Genomic DNA, 20,242 nt, shown 5'->3' on the forward strand with positions numbered 1-20,242 from the left:
TTGAAAGATGAGTCTACACTCACTCCCTGGCTTAACTTCCTTACACACCATTTCTCTTTAATCTCCCACATCTGGCTGTCACCTCCAAAACTGCCATTTGGGGGTCAATATCCCCAAGGATATTTTTCAATGTCCCTCTTATTTAACCTCTCCCTGACATTTGACAACACTTGATATCTCTTTCTTCCCTTAGCTTTGGAACCATCACTCTCTCCTAAGGTTTTCTATAGCCTCCTTGCTCTCTGATTGCACCTTCTTGAGTCTCCATGATGTATTGAGATTCTTGCTCCACTCAGCTGTTACCTTTTCATATTCTCCCACAGTTCCCATCTCTAGCTCTGTTCTCAAACCACCTTAAATAACCTGGTTCCTTCATCTTTCTTGCCTTACTCTTTCAAATATCTTGTGCACCCTTTAATCCTACCATAAACCGCTCACATTCTTTATAAGGTGATGCCTTTTTTCCCCACAATTGTGTCTCACTATTCCTTCTACTTGAAATTGGGTTTACTATTTGTCCCCCCACTCATTCCAGTCCTTTTCAACCTCCTGCTAACTCCTACTTGTTCAGGACCAATGCTGCTTGCTCCATGAAACCTCAGCTCTCTCTTTTCTCTACACGTATTCTTCTGTTATAGCACTTAACACAGACTAGTATTGTTCTGGCACCGTGACTTTTTCATTTCTTTTATCCTTGAGTACCAACCACTTTGCTTGGTACACAGTGGATCCCTAGTAAATATTTATTAGCTGAACCCTTAAATACAAAGAGAAGAGGGTATGGATGCAAAAGGATGCCATTTTTGGTAGATGCCATATTTGCCTTGACTTTTTTTTTAATAGAGCAATGACATTACTGTCAATTAGAGACTTTCAATAAGGAAACTGCTAACTCCACTAAATTATAGAATCTTCTAGCTGTGACTACAAGGCTTTCTTGAGAAGCTTTACATTTCAAATTAATAATGAGAATCTTCTCCTTGGAGAAAAATAATATTGATTTATTAAGAATTGATTATATTATTATGTCCACTCCATTATTCTGGAAGATGAGATACTGGGAATGTTAATGGCTACTGGGGGAAACCTAATTTGTAACACCCAGTTAATAAAAGGAAAATGGCTACTGTTTAATTATTTCACTCTGAGGGTTAAAGTAACAACCATAACTAATCCCTAATTAAGATTTTTAAAAAGGTAAAAATCTTACTTTTGGAAGAGAAAGTTAAAAAAACAAAAGAGTACTTCTGTACCATCCAGAGAAAATGAAAATATCTCCCTAGAAATCTTTCCCAACTCCAACAGCTCTGACTTCAACTTGATATTCTTCCTTCATGCTTCTATTGCCTCCTGGGCCTACCTCTGGCAGAGCACTTGTTAAAACTAGTGGTTTAACAACTTCCCCTTCAAGTCTCTGTGTACTCTGAAGACAGAGACTGCTTATCATTTACCTTCATGCAGGACACAGCACAGGGCCTGGTACAGTACTGAGCATGTAAGAAATGTGTGTGGGGTGAATTACCTGCAGTGGGTCACATGCCTTATGACACAGCCCAACCATGGAGAAAGAATAGTACAAAGGAAAGGAAGAGGGTTAACACTGAGGACAGGACCTCAGATGTGAGCATCAACACAGAGCATTATTACCTCATCTGTTTCTTTTCTAGTTTTGGATCTGAAAATGTCTTCTTTGAAGACTGAACACATTAGATGTTTTTTGGTTCCCCTAGTCTCTTTTCTCTTTGACTTCATTCCAAGGGGTAGCTCTGGATACTCATGAGTCCTTAAAGTTCATCCTCTCACAATGCTGCTCTCTTAATTTCTAAATACTCACTTTTATCTCAACAACTCAGGCTTTAGGGACCTGGTGATGATGATGGTGGTGATGATGGTGGTGGTGGTGGTGATGGTGGTGGTGATGGTGGTGGTGGTGATGATGATATCCAGTTTGTGAGCCACTATCCAGTTGCTAAAATAGTGCTTTATAGCATTACCTTATCTAATCCTTACAACAACCCTCTGAAAAAGATATGATTATAGACAACCAAATATAAGATCCAAGGTCATTTGACTAGTTGAAAGAACCAGAATTCTAATCTAGGTCTCCGTGACTCCAAAATTCAAGCTCAACCAATACCCAGCCTCCCACTATTCCACTTGCTCAGCTGACCATTTATGTATCCGAAAATGCAACCTCCAAATTGTTTCCACTTTGAAACCATCTATTATTAAGAATACGGATGTATAGTCTGCATTTTGATCTCATTTCTAGAGCTGTGAACATTAAGACAGTATGTTTGTGTCTGGAAACAGAGAAATGACTCTACTTTAAAACTATTCTTTTTGGTTTAAATGTGTACTAACATACAAATTTTAAAGAAAAACAGCCAGATCCTTTAAGAAAACTTGGCAAAAAAATCTGGGGCTTCAAACTACAGAAGCCCAAAGGAGTGGTTAATTCACTTTCACACAAATATTAGCTCTGATGAATAGAAGCTAGTGTTCTGTTGGGAAGAATTTTCTCTTAATTGGAAAAGACTAGTCTGGGAATGGCAACCTGCTGCAAACACGCACCATGTAACCATGTAATCTCTCTCACAGGTAAAACAAAGTCACCCAAAGTAGAAAAAACTCAATCTTACTGCAAAAAGGGCTGGAAGTCTAACAGCTTTTCTGGATCCAGAAAACACAGCCAAGGGGATGCTCTTTCACTTGGCAATTTGAGTAAGTTTAATACCAGCAAGAAAAGGCTATTTTATTTGTTGATTTATTTATCTGTTTAGAGTCAGAGTCCCACTCTGTCTCCCAGACTGAAGTGTGGTGGCATGACTATGGCTCACCGCAGTCTCAAATACCTGGGCTCAGGCAATCCTTCTACCTCAGCCTTCCGAGTAGCTAGGACTACAGGAGCATGTCACAATGCCTGGTTAATTTTTTTTTTTTTTTTTTGTAGAAACCAGGTCTTGCTATATTACCCAGGCTGGTCTCAAACTCCTGGGCTCAAGAAATCCTTCTGCCTCGGTCTCCCAAAGTGATGAGATCATAGGCGTGAGCCACCGCGCCTGGTCAAAAATCCTACTATGATAGCAAAAGGATGGTAAGGAAATTGTGTACAGACCGAATCCCAGCTCCTCTTAGGAAACAGGAATGACTGGAAAAATAAATAAGATGCGAGGATACATATCAAGCAATATAATACATAAATTAAAAGAAACAGATTTATACAGTGTAATGGGAATTGATCTTAAAAAATATTGTTCTAGCCGGGCTCGGTGACTCAGCCTGTAATCCTGCACCTTTGGGAGGCTGAGGTGAGTGGACTGCCTGAGCCCGTGGGTTCGAGACCCGCCTGGGCAACTTGGCAAGACCTCATCTCTACAATAAATTAAAAAATTAACTGGGTGTGATAGCACGCGCCTGTAGTTCTGGCTACTCGGAAGGCTGAGGCAGAAGGATCGCCGGAGCCCAGCAGGTCAAGGCTGCGGTGGCTGGGAGCAGCCACTGCACTCCAGTCTGGGTGACAGAGTGAGACTCCAACTCAAAAAAAAAAAAACATTGTTCTAAGTGGAAAAAGCAGAAAAAAATGATATCTCTAGCACAACTTAACATTTATGTAAATTTAAAACATACGTACACAAAACATGTGTAAGAATATAAAGTACATTAGAAAGATTCAGGTGCAGAAGAGAATGAAAGTGGGGAATGGGATAAAAAGAAAACAAATACATAACTAATACAAAAGAGGGGCTTTTCACAGATCAATGAGGCTGCTGTACTGTGACTGAAAATATAACTTGCTCTCTGTTCCCATGTTCCCACCTCAAAAAAGTAAAATTGAATTAAATAATAATAATAATGGAATTTATTAAGAAACATACACACTATTCAGTGACAGCTTTATAGCACAGAAATAATAGAATATGAAATTAAATATAAATTATTCTAAGACATTTGAGTGCAACTTCAAAGCTTTGTTTTCTTTTATTTTTTTGAATTGGAGTCTCACTCTGTCACCCAGACTGGAGTGCAGTGGCACGCTCCTGGTCACCGCAGCCTCAACCTGCTGGGCTCCGCGATCCTTCCGCCTCAGCCTTCCAAGGAGCCAGAACTACAGGTGCACGCTACTACGCCTGGCTAATTTTTGATTTATTGTAAGATGAGGTCTCACCAAGTTGCCCGGGTGGGTCTCGAACCCATGGGCTCAGGAAATCCACCCACCTCGGTCTCCCAAAATGCTGGGATTACAGGCTGAGCCACCGAGCCCGGCCAGTTTTCTTAAACATGTTTGAACTTTGGTCATCCTTCCCTCCCAGTCACTCCTGGGTAATTTTATTGGCTCTCCTAGTTTGTTCTGTACATTTGTTCCCCAAAGATAATGGAAAATAAGTGTCAAAGCCCAGTTATCACAAATCATAAAATCTGCAAGGTGTAAATTGTTTTAATATATTTAAGGGAGAAATACTGGGGATTTTTTGGCAAATACATTCCTGAATGTTATACCTAAACTTTAAGACTACTGTGTTCAAATATAGATGTACAATTTAATAAAGTCATTGACAAAGCTAAGAATATCCAGGGGATGGTGATCAAGATGACACTGTTGAAACTATCTCACACCAAAAAGTAGTTGGAGAGAGGCCTCTAGTGGAACACTACTAGGTTCTATCATGTTTACAGTTTTATAATAAATTCCAGCAAATGTCTGAGTACCTAATTCTGTCACAAGGACCCTGTATAGTATTGGAATAGCACTGTCCAATGGAAATAAAATATAAGCTATTGATGTAATTTAAAATGTTCTCAGTCACAACAGAAAAACAAAAAGAAATAGATGAATCTAATTTTAGGATTTTTTTTATTTTTTTGAGTTGGAGTGTCACTCTGTCACCCAGACTGGAGTGCAGTGGCTGCTTCCGGTCACCACAGCCTCGACCAGCTGGGCTCCAGCGATCCTTCCACCTCAGCCTTCCAAGTAGCTGGAACTATAGGCACGCGCTACCACGCCCGGCTAATTTTTGTTTTATTGTAGAGATGAGGTCTCACCAAGTTGCCCAGGCAGGTCTCGAACCCACGGGCTCAGGCAATCCACTCACCTCAGCCTCCCAAAGCGTGGGATTACAGGCTGAGCCACCGAGCCCGGCTAGGAATATATTTTTAATCTAATACATCTAAAATATTATCACTTCCACATGTAATCAATATAAAAATTACTAATGAAATATTCTCTTTTGGGACTAAATCTTCAAAACTGTAGTGTGTACAATTATAGGACATCTCAATTTGGTCAACCTACATATCAAGTGTTTGTTAGTCTCATGTGGCTTGTGGCTACTGTACTAGACAGTGCAGTGTTAGAGATACAAAGGTAAAACACACACGCACATGCACACACATAATCCATGAGTCAAATACAATGTAATGAAGGCCATAACCCTACAGCAGATTTCAACCTTTTCCCCCACTAAGTCCTAGAAAGAATGGCTGACAATTCCAGGCTTCTTTCTTGAAAGAAAATTGAAATGTAAAATGAGTGACACCAACTCAAAGCTATTTTAATGTGCAAAAAGATTTCCAGTACCCCAACTACTAGTATTAACAGATTACTTTGGATATACTTCCTAACTAAGCACCAAGGTTCTCTACCACCCTCCAGATTTAACCTGGAAACGGGAACAGGCAGCATTACTTTAGTAATCACCAGCAAAATGAGAAGTCTCCAGTGTCATAAATGTACAAACATCCGATTTAAAATAAATCTCTTTTACAAATAAGTATCTATTAAATGTCACTACAGGAAAGACATGGATAACCCATATTTATATACTTCTTCCTGGAAATTCATAAATTACGTCATTTCTTCCAAGAAAAGAGGGGGAAAAAATGTGTGGAATGAACTTTCTAGATCCCACCCCAGAACCTGAAAAGGGGGAAATAAGACTGTCTGGGCTTTAAGAATAGTCCTATGAAATCAATACACAATAATCCAGTTCACAGATTTGCAAAATGAACTTAAAGCAGTTCATAAGAGCATCTTCCTCAGCACCATCTCCCAGGGAACATAAGCAATATGAAGGGCAGCCCTACTGATTCACCTCCCTCCTTCCCCCAGCACCTCTCCCCTCACTGCCTCACAGAAACTGAACGGCTCAGAAGCCAGCAAGAGGGAGAGCAACTGGCTGAAGGTATAAGCATCTCCAAAATAAGGACACCGTTAATTAGCAGCGGGGCCCATGTACTACAGAAGCATCAATAAGGAGGGGTAAGAAAGAGTTGGCAATGCCCATAAAAACACTCTGCTAGGAGGTAGCCTGGCTTGGGAACTCAAGGATCAAAGCCAAAACACAACGTTCTTACAGTGAAAAATGATGAATGAGGTTTAAGAGATTAACCACTATGGTTACCCGATGGGTTCCCTGGACTTAACCTTGGTCAAATGATCAGCAAGCAAACTTTTATTATACTTTAGCTCCCCAGGATCATCTGCCTACAAGGAAAAAAAGAGGTGCTAATCAAAAATATGTATTTGGTGCAATTGGTAATTATCTTTTTCACTCTACGCAAATGATATTCTTGATTTTAGACAGCTTCTAGTAACTTAATTAACAGGAGCCATTCCCTCAGAGCTCAGTCTACTCTGGGGACACAGACAATTGAATTTCTTATCCTGCAAGCTAAGAACCACATTCTCCAGGGCAAGTACTTGCTGGGTCCTTGAAGCACCTTATGAGCAAACCTCTGCGCCCCCGCCCCCCCAACCGTCCTCTGCTGCAAGGTCTGTCTTCTGCAAACTGCAATAAACCTTTATATAAACTGGATACTCCCTGTCTGAAAAGAGGCAGGAATTATTGGAAATTTATCTGTGTGTGTTTTCATCCTCCCCCTACCTGAAGACATTTCAATAACCTTCTGAAACTATGACACTCTATCATTGCATCCTTGATTATATGGAAGTCTCTTTCTTCTCCAAGAATTAGGGAAGACATATTTTTCTCTCATTAAAATTAAAGTTATTTTTTTCCAGAATTTCTCAAGATCCCTGGAATCTCACAAACTACACTGTGGATCACCATATTATAATGGGTAGAAAAACTGGTTTTTACTCTGGGTGAATGCTAAATGAGCGTTTGCCACATTTGTCTCTTCTCTGTATTTTTTTTAAAGTTTGAAATAGTTCACCCTCTTAATATGGCCTTTTGAGTAACTTACTGCAGTACTTTGCATGTAATATTATCTGCAAAAAGTAAGATTGAGTGGATGAATATAAATCTTCATCAAATTCTCCTTAAGATATCTGAGATAAGTTGAGATAGGCAACAGAAATACCTCACTAATAACAACTCCAGGCCAGGCTCGGTGGCTCAGCAGTAATCTCAGCACTTTGGAAGGCGGAGGTGAGTGGACTGCCTAAGCCTGAGGGTTCAAGACCAGTGCAGGCACCTTGGCAAGACCTCATCTCTACAATAAAATAAAAAAATGAGCCGAGTATGGTCACCCACGCCTTAGTTCCAGCTACTTGGAAGGCTGAGGCAGAAGGATCGTTGGAGTCCAGTGTCGATGCTGGGGTGGCCACTGCACTCCAGCCTGGGTGACAGAGTGAAACTCCAACTCACACACACACACACACACACACAAATAAATAACAACTCCATTCATGCAGCCCAATATTTTTCCTTATGCTTAGGTAATAACAAAGTCTCTAAGAGATGCAGCACATTATGTTCTTATGTATTACGTGACTTTTAATAACTAATATAACCCTGAGATCTTGACTTAGAAAAATCAAGTTTGACATGAAAATTTCTTTTTTAGAAATTCCCTCAAAATGAGGGATTTTAACATTAAAATGTTAAGCAGGTACCCAATGACAGCATGCAAGCTGACATCAGGAACTGATACCTTGGGCCGCAGCATCGGGGTGGTATTCGGGCTCTTCCTCTGGAGGACTCTGCAGGAAGTAGAGCTGCTCTGGCAGCATGCTGGCAATCTTCTCCTTCCCCAAGACGTGGGTACTGAGAAGGGGACTGACACTCCGTTTCACTTTCTCTCTCCTTTCATGGGCCATAATTTTTTTGGTCCGAGCCTTGATGTTCTCCCAGCACTTCTTCAGCTGTTTGAAATCCCGCAGTGATACGCTTGGCTGAGAGTTGTACTCATGGGCAAGCGCCTGCCAGGTACGTTGCTTGAGGGCAATAGTTCGCGCATCACTTTTCTTACATTCCAGCACATACTTGTACTTTTCTACTAAAGCAAGCAAGATGCTCTTTTCCAATTCTGAGAAGTATTTGGCAGGTTTTATAATTTCGTTGTTTTGCATTTTCCACTATATTTCTCCTGGCTGTTAACTATCCTGTAAAAGGAAGTTTAAAACAATAATTACCAACTCCAGTAAAAACAATGTCTGCAAATCATTTCAGCTTAATCTCTGATTTGACTCCCTTGTCTGAAATACAGTACTTTCTTTTCCATTAATGTTGAATTTTGATATTCAGGACTCAGGGAAATATTCGGAAATTTACTATGTACTTCAAAGTAGATTTCCAAGAAGGTCCTTTGTCTTGGCCATACTGCTGAGAATCTGGTATACAACAGCAAAAAAAGAAGAGTTGAACATCTATTTGGAGCTAAACAGCTTTCTCAAAGTTTTGTCATAGATGAAGACAAGGGAAGCCACTATGTAATCAAATATAACAGATGACATAAACATTATCAAGACTTCAGAAGCATCAAGAAATCACTCCAAAAGGCCTGATGTTTTCATTGCTATGTCTATGACCTTGGACAAGTCACTCTCCTAGAGCAATCTCAGTTTCTCAGTCTTTAAAATGAGGGGTTGGCGCCTATGATCCCTCAAAACTGAGGACAACTTTTAAAAGTATACAATCCCAAGTAATCAATGTACATAATTTCAGAAGTGAAAGGGCCTGGGCCACCTGAGACCCAGTCCCCATCACTACACAGTATGTCATGTAACAGACGTGCATGTATACCTCCCGAATCTAAAATAAAAATAAAATAAAATGAAGGACCCGGGCACTTAAAGGTTGTATCCAATGCCCCTCTTTACAGTTGCGGGAACTAAAGGTCAGGAAGGTGACGTGGACCAAACAAGATCACAAAGATGGCAACATGGAAAGTCCAGAACCTGAACTGCCCTAGTAGTCTGGTATTCTCAGTATCATTCCACAGCTATCTCTTGGGCTCTCACCATGGAATGACTCCAAATTCTTCAACTATGACTCCCTTAAGTCACCTTGCCATCCTTCACAGTGCTGAGTCAACAGCCTTCACACAACAGGTGCTTAGTATATGTCTTATTCCAGTGAAGTGTATGAAACCTGTGTGTGTTTTGGGACGCCCCCACACACTTTTCCCACATCTTTTAATCACAGTAAGCTTCCTATAAAATTAATCTATCAAATATGTTATGGCAAAAATGTAGCTAGCAACACTGACTGCCACAATACATAAGCATTATATGTTCTCCTTGTTAGAAAAGGCCAAAGTATTCCCAGTTCTTCTTATGTTCTCCAAGTCCCTGACTTCTCAGAGTCATAGGCAAGCATCAAGATACTGATAGCATTAAACTGACCAACCACATCAAAAGAATTAGGAAACAACTTGAAAGAAGTTCCACTAGCCAAAAATGGAACAATTTGAAATCAAGGGTGATAGGTACACAAAGATTCATTAAGTTATTTTCTCAATCTTCGTGTATGTTTGAAAATTTTCATAATCAAAAGCTAGAGGGGAAAAGACTGTGGCTTTTAAATTTATGGTATAGTAATTTAAAATCATGCCATCACAAGTCAGCTTCTCATACCATGCCTGGAAGGGGTTACCGCAGTTGTAAATGGCTGAAATCTGTTAGACTGACGCTGAAGGGGAATGGACCAGATAAGAGAGCCTTAAATTAAGGCCAAGGAGAGTAGCCTATACACAAGGGTGACAGAACCTAATCAGGATCTCTCACTACGCATCACCTTATCCCAAAAATTGCTAGAAAGTAGTATTAGTGTATCAGTGCCTCCAAATGCCAGGTACTCTGCTTCACAATTGTACTGGACACAGCAAGTATAACAGATTGAGATTTAGATACATGCCAATGGTGGTTTGGCCCTCAGATTCTGAGCAAAGCTAAATGAGGAGAAATTTATCTTTGGGGATGTGTCCTTACATTCCTAAATTCCTATACCTGTGCTTCGATCATGTGGCTCCAATACCCACACAATGTCACCCAAAGACACCCTTCTTCCCCAAAGGCCCAAAATTAATTTTTCACCGTCATTAATACTTCTATTCCTTGTAAATCAATGTTCCCCAGACTGAAATTTACTAACACACACCCTGTACAATATACCTCTTCTGCATTATTTCTGTCAAGATGTCTATGTTCAACTTTACTTCCTGTAATTTTTTTACTTTCTGTAATGAAATCAATAGGTACACTGAATGTACTTAAACTACACAGCTCCCAGAGCAGACCCTGATCCAATGCCCCCACCCCAACTCCTCTGCCCCAGATGTCAATATGCCTACTTTCCCTATGCCCCCCTCTTTTTAAGAATCACTGCTATAAGGATTGCGAACTCTGACTCAGAAATGAAAAAGGGATTACTCCCTATTTTGTTCTATATAGTGTTATTTTATATATACATTATATATAAAAATAAATAAATAAATGTCCTTTTTTACCTTGATTATTTCTTCAAGAGAAAGCCCCAGAAGAGGAATGGTTGCCACAAAAGATTAAACTACTTAAGACTTATGTTACATCACCAACTTGTCCTTGTAAAATGGCATACTGATTTATAATTCTACTAACATCACATGAGCATGCCTTTTTCCCCACTTCATTTATTCTTGCTATTAACACATTTTTTATTCCATACCAACTCTAGAGGTGAAAAAGATCACGTCATTGATTAATGATATATGAATTCTAGCTCTTAGGCAAATAAGCCACAATCGGACTGCAAGCAATATAGTAATTCTTCACAATGTGTGCAGTGCCTCTAGCTGCCACCGGGTGGTGGTGGACTTGTGGGGAGTCTAAATTTCATAAAGAATCTTGCCCTAAATGTGGCCTGTTGAGTCTCAAAGTAATAACAGCAACAATAAAATAGTAGATAAATTTTATTGAACCCTTATTGTGGGTTAGACACGATACCAAATGTTTAATGTGCACTATATCATTTAATCCTCCCTAAAATAGCCCGAGAGTATCATTTATTACATTTCAATATTTTCTGTTAAAATATATATATATTAAAGTGCCAAAAGAAATTATACAACTGCTCTCAAGAGCAAACACTCAGAATTACCAACACCTGGGGACCATTAATAGCCTATTAACTAAACTGTTATTTAATCACTAGCTAAGTAAATCCAGAGTTACCAATTTACTTTGCTTAATTTTGTAGAACAGCAGGCCTCCCTGGGCCTTGTGGTTGCATTCTACAGGGCTATAAAGCGATTCCGATATGAGGCAATGTACCCCAAAGGTTCCCTAAGGATTCACAACAGCCTCATGAAGCAGGCTGTTTATCTCCATTAACCATTTATTATTCCCATTTCCCAGATAAGAAAACTGTGGCTCAGCAATTTGTTGTGGTCACACAAATACTAAGTGGTCTGACTTGCACAGGTCTGACTCCAGTGCCCATGCTCCCCTCTGCTCTGCTCTCTTCTTTCAGACTTAGTGACAGCCTCTATTCCCCTGCTCAAATTACGGCCATTAGCACCTTCATCAGCAGCAGGGAAAGGTCCTAGGTAAGGTAATTTGGGTAGAGTTGATCCTGCTTCCGTCATCTCCATTTCTTGGCTCTGCCCCTACCCAACCCCTTACCTCCATCACCTCCTCTCACTTTCTCTCAAACCTGACCTACAATCCCCTCACAAGGTATACCTCTCTCACTCTGACCAGAATTCTGAAATAATTCTGCTCCTGATCTGATAAGACTGTATGTTTGAAAAGTAACTGTAGAAATCTTACGGAGCTTTAAAATAGTCCATGCCTCAAGAAAATGCTGACATTCTGCTTGAGCACGTAAACAAACTCTTCCCAAAGTAAGGGATCTCCCTGGCAAAACCTATTAATGTTTATTAATATAAACTCCAATTCTAGAAAGCACATTCTAGCTTAAAACTATTCAGCAATGTCCATAACTGGCTAAAAATGACACTATAACAAGCTTTCCCTGATGTATCAGCTTTTATTAAAGATGGACTGGCCTTCCCTGCCCCTCAACTCTGCTTAGTTGCGAGTACCTTTCGTGTCTGCTGTTCTGCTAGACAGTGGGCTGCTTGTTCTTTTGCACATTTATAGTACAAGCTGCCCAGTGGCCCTCACAAGGTGGGCTGTCAGAAAACAATAAATGCATATAGATTGATATAAGCATAAAATGGCCTGCCATGCATAGGATATCACATGACAAAGGCGTATACCAAAAGTTGCCTCAGCTGGGTACAGTGGTGCTCCTGTAGTCCCAGCCAGTCAGGAGGCTGAGGTAGGAGGATCACTTGAGCCCAGGAGTCCAAGGTTGTAGTGCACTGTGATAGTGCCTATGAATGAATAGCCATTGCACTCCAGCCTGGGCAATACAGCAAGACCCCTTCTATTTAATAATAACAAAAAAAGTGGCTAGGCATGGTGGTTCATCCCTATAATCCCAGCACTTTGGGAGACTGAAGCAGGAAGAATGCTTGAGCCCAGGAGTTCAAGACCAGCCTAGGCAACATAGTGAGACCTCATCTCTACAGTAAAAACAAGAACAAAAACAAAAACAAAGCAAGCTGGGCATAGTGGAACATGCCTGTAGTCCCAGCTGCTTGGAGGCAACCCAGGAGATCAAGGTTGAAGTAAGTTGTGATCATGCCACTGTGACACAGTAAGACTCCAACTAATAAATAAATAAATAAATAAAAATTTAAAAATAAAAATTGTCTAATAAAATAGAAAATCCAATGCAATAAGGGCTCCCTTGGGCTCGCTAAAGACCCATAGACAGGTCTAAATAAAAGAGCACAATTCCAATACCATAAAAGAACAAGAAGGAAACAATTAGCACAATTCCCAAAACACTAACATTGACTAAACCACCAGAAGACTATAATGCATACATTTAATAACTACCTTAAAAATCCATCTGTTGGCCAAGTGCAGTGGCTCAAGTCTGTAATCCCAGAACTTTGGGAGGCCAAAGCAAGAGGATTGCCTGAGCCCAGGGGTTCAAGACCAGCCTGGGCAACTTGGCAAGACTTTGTCTCTACAATAAATCAAAAAATTAGTCAGGCATGGTAGCGCACACCTGTAGTTCCAGCTACTTGGAAGGCTGAAGTGAGAAAGGACTGCCTGAGTCCAGCAGGTCGAGGTTGCGGTGGCCATGAGCGTGCTAGTGCACTCTAGCCTGGGTGACATAGTGCTACTCCAACTCCAAAAAAACCCAAAACAATCCATGTTTATGAACTAAATGTTTGTCCTTCCAAAATTCGTATATTGAAGTACTAACCCCCTGTGTGGCTATATGTGGGGACTGGACATCTAACAAAGAAGTTAAAGTTAAGCGAGGTCAAAAGTATGGGGCCTTGGTCCAATGAGATTAGTGCCCTTATAAGCAGAGACACCAGAGAGCTCGGATGCCCTCCCATCAACCTCCAGAGGCACACAAAGAGGAGGTCATGTGAGTACACAGCAAGATGGCAACCACCCACAAAAGAAGAGGCCTCAAAATGAAACCCACCTTACCAGCACCTTGATCTTGGACTCCTCAGTCTCTAGAACTACGAAAACTGCATTTCTGTTATTTAAACCACCCAATCTGTGGTATTTTGTAATGGCAGCCTGAGAAGACTAATATACCATTCTAATGATTTTGAGGTCCAACAAGAGTGAAACTAAGTCCTAAAGTTTAAGCAAAGACGTGACAAGATTTTACTTCCACTGCCCTTTACGGAAAAGGGAGTTCTTTGAAGTTAATACCCAAAATGGGTACCATGACTGAAAAGCTGTGGTGCTGAAAACTCAAACAGATGTCAGGACATTAATGGACTGCTGCTCTTAAAGTGAAGTGAAATGAACCAAGACACTGAATGCAGAAAACCTGAGCTCAGATCCTCACTTTAGCACTCACGTAGCTATATTACTTTGGGTGAGTCAATTAACCTCTAAGGCTTCATCTTCGAAATCTTAATATCCCCCAACCTGTCTTACATTCTGCACAACAGTTCTGCAATGTAAATAAAGAGGCACGGCTAGAACATCAATAAATTTTAGTTCTTTCCACCTTTCCTACCCATATTAAACTGCTTCCGAAAGTAGAATAGTGGTGTGTCTATGTATACTTATTTATATACTCAGTTACTCACTGGCTCTTTACTGCATATACACACAATTCAACAAATATGTAATGAGCTCCTGCCAAAGGCTCAGCACTGTTCTATAATATGTGGGAGATACAAAGATAAGCTGAACCCTACATCCTGGAAACAGGGCTGGCACATATAAATGGACAACTAAAATGAGAAGCAGCCTGAAACAGATACCATAAGAGAAGACAAAGCACCTTGGGTGCTTAGAGAAGGAAAGAGGTTAATTTTCATTCTTCATGAACAAGAGGACATTTGAGCTAGATCTTTAAGAATGTATAGGATATGAACTGAGAGAGTTGAAGGAGATCACTCAAATAAATAATTAACAAGAAAGGACCTGGACTCTGAGTGAAGACAGTGTTAATGGAAAGGAGAAGACACGCACCAAAGACTGTTTCAAAGGAAGAACTGACCAGGACATGTAAGTGTCCACATTAGGGTAAGGATCAAGAGAAAGCAGAGGCAATGAGGATACCTGAGGATTAACTGAGCACCTACTCCGTGCAGGTATCAAAAAGAATGGTATTCCTTAAGATCAAGGAGATCACAGTCCCATGAAAAAATGCAACACATACTCCGGGATGGGCTGGTGACAAGACAGCGTGATAAGCACAGTGACAGAGATGGACCTGGGGACACTACTCTAGGATGGGGGTGGTTCTAGAATAGAAACCTCAATTCCTACTAGAATAGATTGGAATTAGCATTAGAACAAAGCAGGGCCACCACTTGGGAGGGAAAGACTTAAAGAGCATATGCAGAAGTGGTGAGTGAGCAGAAGGAAATGCGGCATTCCTCCCCCAAGCAAAGCCTGGCAACAAGTAATGGGCACTCAGTTTGCTCTATTTCCTACACTGGTATGTGCCTCTGTCTTTTGACTCAACATCTCAAAAACAACCTTTCTTTTAAACTAAAAAATAAACCTCAGTCTAATTCTCTCACTTTACAGTTGAGGAAACTGAGGCTCAGAGCAAAAGAGGAGGTTCCTGGTGCCATAGTGACAGAGGAGAGTCTAGAAGTGAAGCTTCATCATTTGCTCTCAACCCCTCTCCATATCTCCTCTTCTGGAAGCCTCTCGCCAACAGAATGCCCTAATTGCTCAAGCCTCCTCTACCATACCATCTGAAAACTCCAGGGTGCTGCTCTCAACTCTGCCATTCATTTTGTGTCATTCAGCACATCCTCTTTCCTCCCTGTCAATTCCTCATCTCTAAATTATAAAGCTAAAGTGGTTGTTCTCCAAAGTCCCATCCAGTGCAGCAGTCCATGTTAGCACTGCCATTAAAATGGCTTTTCTGCAACTAATTTCCACAGTTCACGGCCAAAGACACATAGATGGTATTTTCTGATTACTTATGAGGTTAGTCAAACTACTGGCCAATGAGAGAGAACATTACAACAGAATGAAGTGACCTCAGCACTTTAGACGATTTTGCTATTTTGTTTAAGGCCCCCACACAGGTTTAACTCTGCAAGTTCAGTTCCAGGTAAACTGTCTAAAGCAAGTGATCTGATCTCCTGTTTACTTCAGCTCCTTGAAAGGTACCTAATACACATCAAGCTCTCAATAAATATCTGTAGAATATATGCTGAAACCAACCTGCTTGCTATTTGCATTTTCTAAACTAATTATTATCAGATGTTCTGTTTAAATTTCTCCTTTTAAGCCGGGCTCGGTGGCTCAGCCTGTAATCCCGCACCTTTGGGAGGCTGAGGTGAGTGGATTGCCTGAGCCCGCGGGTTCGAGACCCGCCTGGACAGGCGAGAGCTCATCGCTACAATAAATCAATAATTAGCCGAGCATGGTAGCGTGCCTGTAATTCCGGCTACTCAGAAGGCTGAGGTGGAAGGATCGCCGGAGCCCAGCAGGTCGAGGCTGCGGTGGCCAGGAGCGGCCACTGCACTCCGGTCTGGGTGACAGAGTGAGACTCCAACTCAAAAAAAAAAAAAAAATTCTCCTTTTATAAAGGATTTATCATAAAATAATCATTTCTCCTAGCTGCTGCTTGTAAACACCATTACAGTCCAAAAGTAGGCAGAAATGCTCATGTCTCAACAGTCTCACTACAGCTATGATGCCTTCAGGATTCCATTTATCGAGAAATAAGAATAATCAGACATGATCCTGACCTACCCGCCCATATTCAGATTTGTCTGCCCAAGGCCTCTCTGCTTTATTTCCTTTTAGAGAACTTTCCGGTCTTAAACCTAGCAACAAATTTGTTTCTCTAATGCATTACCCCCCTCCTCCTCTCCACCCACTCCAGGCGGTGGCCATGGAACTTGGAAGTGTTTATTTTCACCATCTGTGCCTAAGTGTGACTGTGTGCAGAACCAGCCTTATGTTTAAGGTAAGGGCTCCCCCCACCCCCACTCTCCCACCCTGCAAGTCCCCTCTATAAATCAGATGAGGGTTCTTAAAAGCCCTGACCCTCCCCCACAGCTCCATCCCAAACCACCCCCCACCCCATGGTTCCCCTGAAATGCCTTTGGAATCATTAGTAAAGTATCCTCCACAGAAAGCACTGTTGAAACACAGAAGGTTCCCTGCTGTAGGCGTTCCCACTCCAGTCTGGTTCTCATCTTCTGAGTACACTCTCCTCCACTCCCCCCCACTTCAGCTACAACCATGGACTCTCAAATCTTCTCTATGCCAAGGATACCAAGTATTCACCTCTTAATGCAGCATTCTGAGAATTACTCTGCACAGAGATCCATTCATATTCTCAAAGATCTCCCCTATGCGATAGTGAGCTCTGAAGCCTGGAGCTATATTTTATTTGTATCTTTAGCACGCAGTAGATTCTCAGTGTTTGTTTAAAAAAAAAAAACAGTGGGGGTATCAAGAGAAACTCTCCTAGGGCCCAGCCTCTCTCCTCAGCAAGAAACACATTTCCAATTGTATACTGGCCACCTCTTCCTAACTGTCCATTATGGGCACCTCAGAAAACTTCAATTCTCCTTAGCCAAAAACAAACTATTTCCCCACCCCCAAATCTCCTGGTTTCTGATGATGTCAGCCACATCAACTTGGCATCTAAAACAGAAACAACACCTTGTTTATCAATCATATGCAACTATGATTAACCTCAATATATTCCCTCTTCTCCCATTCTCACTGTCCACGTCTGAGATCAGACCCTAATCTCTAAAATGGTCTCTCAAACATCCAGCCCCTCTTCCACATAAGCACAGGTGGAATCTTCCTAAAACACTGTGAGCATGCCACAGCCCTGCTTGTAAACCTCTGACATCTCTCCCACTGCCTAAGTCCAAACTTCTCACACGGCATTCAGGGCCTTTCTGAATCTCACCCTAATTACAACACCCCCTCTACTTCCTGCCTCCACCCTCTCCACGTGTTTTTCAACCTAACCAAACCAAACTCACCTTCATGCCCTTGAATCTGCTATCTTCTTGTGCTTCTGTGTACATGGGCTTCCTTTGGCTGGAATCCTTTACTCTAAGATCCACCAACGGCCCATTTTCATCAAGGCAAATTAACGCACGATTTGTTATGTTTATTTTATAATAGCTTCCACTACAACAGGTTTGAAGCAGCCTACAAATTATACAAACACACCATACCTAGTTTGATGTTTGTTTTTTTTCAGAGAGAATATCAGGGCAAAGACAAGGGTGAAAGAGATCAAAGCTAGGAGGAATGGAACCTCTGTCATAAGGTTTCATACTCATCTTGTTAGCGGTAGATAGGCAGAGTCATCTATCCAGAATGAGTTACTGTTTCAAGAGCTTGCTGCCTGCCAGTTGTATATGACTGTACTGTAGCACTTCCCATATTTTTTGTAAAGTGTCTTTGTGTCCATCTCCCTCACTGGACTGGGAAATTCCTAAGGGAATACATAATTTGTGACTCATCTCTGTATCTCCACCATGAACCATATGACTCAGCACACACTGGTGCAGACATTTGTTGAATGAATATTATCATGACCAGGGAAAATGGTACTAGTGCTTGTTGAGCTCCCTGCCAGGTATGTGAAAAAACATTATTTTATCCTTGCACACACAAAAATCGCAAAACTAAGAAGGGCAGAGCTAAGATTCAAACCCCAAACCCTCTATCTCTCCAAAGCAATTGCTCTTTCCATTGTGCATGGTGTCCCTACCTTCATCATTACTATGTACCCAAATATCCTCTGCTTCAAGGCCTGGTTAAAAACAAAACACCACACGACATCCTTCTCCAAGAAGCCTTTGCTGCTCATTCAGAAAAAGGTGAGCCTGAGTCTAGACCCTGACCTTCCACAATAGTAAGAAAGAAATTGTCACAAATCCAGAGAAGAAAAGGTGCCTTGTTGGTAGCTGAGAACTAAACAGCATGCTAGGTATTCTGCAGATGGTGGGGTGAAGCTCCCAGCTCCTCGTTCTATCGTCTTTCCAGGTAGGTGCAATCTCTGGGCCTTTCCTACCTTTCTCTTTCTTCTTCAGGGTCCGAAGTCTTCTAGTTCTTTCCATTTCAAACTGAAACTCAAAATAATCCCCTCAGGTCCCTGCTTCTCTAAGGAAATGAAGGGTGCTCAAAAGACATTCCTTCTTTACATTAGTGAGACCTTTGTACTTCAAGCATCTCACCAACCTTTAGGACTGGCAAGCATTTCCATCTCCTGAAACATATTTTTTAAAAATTCAGGCATCAGCTGGGCTCGGTGGCTCAGCCTGTAATCCCAGCACTTTGGGAGGCTGAGGTGAATGGACTGCCTGAGCATGGGTTCGAGACCAGCCCAGGAAACTTGGAGAGACCTCGACTCCACAATAAATCAAAAATTAACCGGGAGTGGTAGCGCGTGCCTGTAGTTCCAGCTACTTGGAAGACTGAGGCAGAAGGATCGCCTAAGCCCAGCAGGTAGAGGCTGCAGTGGCCATGAGCATGATACTGCACTCCAGCCTGAGCGACAGAGTGAGACTCCAACTCAAAAAAAAAAAAAAATTCAGGCATCCAGAGAAGGGATAATTAATTTTACAAGACCTAGTCACCCTATCCTCAACCTATTGGAACACTTTTTTCTTGGCATGAGAGTAAGAAGAGACAATCTATGACACCCTCCCCCAACACACACACACTCCCAGAAGCCCTCATGCCTCATCCCTGGTCGCTAAGGGAAGAATGGAATCCTGGTCCAGAATGCCACTGGGGTGGAACGGTGAACCCTGCTCCCTTCCTCTATATCTCATTCCAGGACTTTAGAATCCTTTCTCTTACCCCAATCCATCCCTAGTCTCTCACTGGCTCCAAACTCCCATAGCGTTCCTCAATTCTAACTCAGGAACTACTAGTATTCAGTAATTCCCTTGGAAACACAACGGTTTTTTCTGACATGCTGAAATGCACACCAACTGGCCCTGATATTATCCCACCTCCAATTTTAAATGTGTGACAAATATATTCCTTCATTCCTATAACTACTTCCCCTTAGTACTGCAGGAACATCTGTAATCTTAAATATTATCACACTTAAGAAACACCCAATCTCCTGAATCAGAATAGGGAAACTAATTCTTCAGTTTCCTACTCCTAAATAAAGATTATTCAAGCAATTTACAGTAGCTACCTCATAGCACCAGTGCGAAGATTTAATGATAATTCACGCCAACTGTTTAGTACCTAGAGCCTGGAACATTAAAAGTGTTCAAAATTGTGCCATTAACATTTACATATATTATCTTTCACGATAGTACCTGGGGGTAGGTATTACACCACCACCACCCCCAACACCCCCTTTACGGAAAAGCAGCACGGGCTCGGAGCAAAGGAGCTTTCCCAAGGTCAGTCGAGCAGGGATCTGTGATGCTCGGCCTTCGTCCTCCAAGCGAAAGACCCCTCCCCCATTACACCCTTGGACCGGGCACTGGG

At 41.5% G+C, this 20,242-nt stretch overlaps 1 protein-coding gene across 3 annotated transcripts in view; it reads right to left on the bottom strand.

Moving 5' to 3' along the window:
* Positions 1-20,214, bottom strand: part of LOC103269691 (myb/SANT-like DNA-binding domain-containing protein 3) — a 145,327-nt gene extending 125,113 nt beyond the window's left edge. For 2 of the 3 annotated variants that reach the window (XM_008067254.2, XM_008067253.2), the window contains exon 1: positions 7,897-8,349. In XM_008067254.2, the coding sequence (XP_008065445.1) occupies positions 7,897-8,314 (418 nt within the window). In that variant the 5' untranslated portion in view covers positions 8,315-8,349. Of the gene's footprint in view, positions 1-7,896; positions 8,350-20,113 lie in introns of those variants that run through there. The other variant, XM_021717176.1, reaches the window with a different exon arrangement.
* Between the last annotated feature and the right edge of the window lie 28 nt (positions 20,215-20,242).

The sequence above is a fragment of the Carlito syrichta genome, unplaced genomic scaffold (genome assembly GCF_000164805.1).
Source record: "Carlito syrichta isolate Samal-C Ts95f unplaced genomic scaffold, Tarsius_syrichta-2.0.1 Scaffold309451, whole genome shotgun sequence".
Lineage (NCBI taxonomy): Eukaryota > Metazoa > Chordata > Mammalia > Primates > Tarsiidae > Carlito > Carlito syrichta.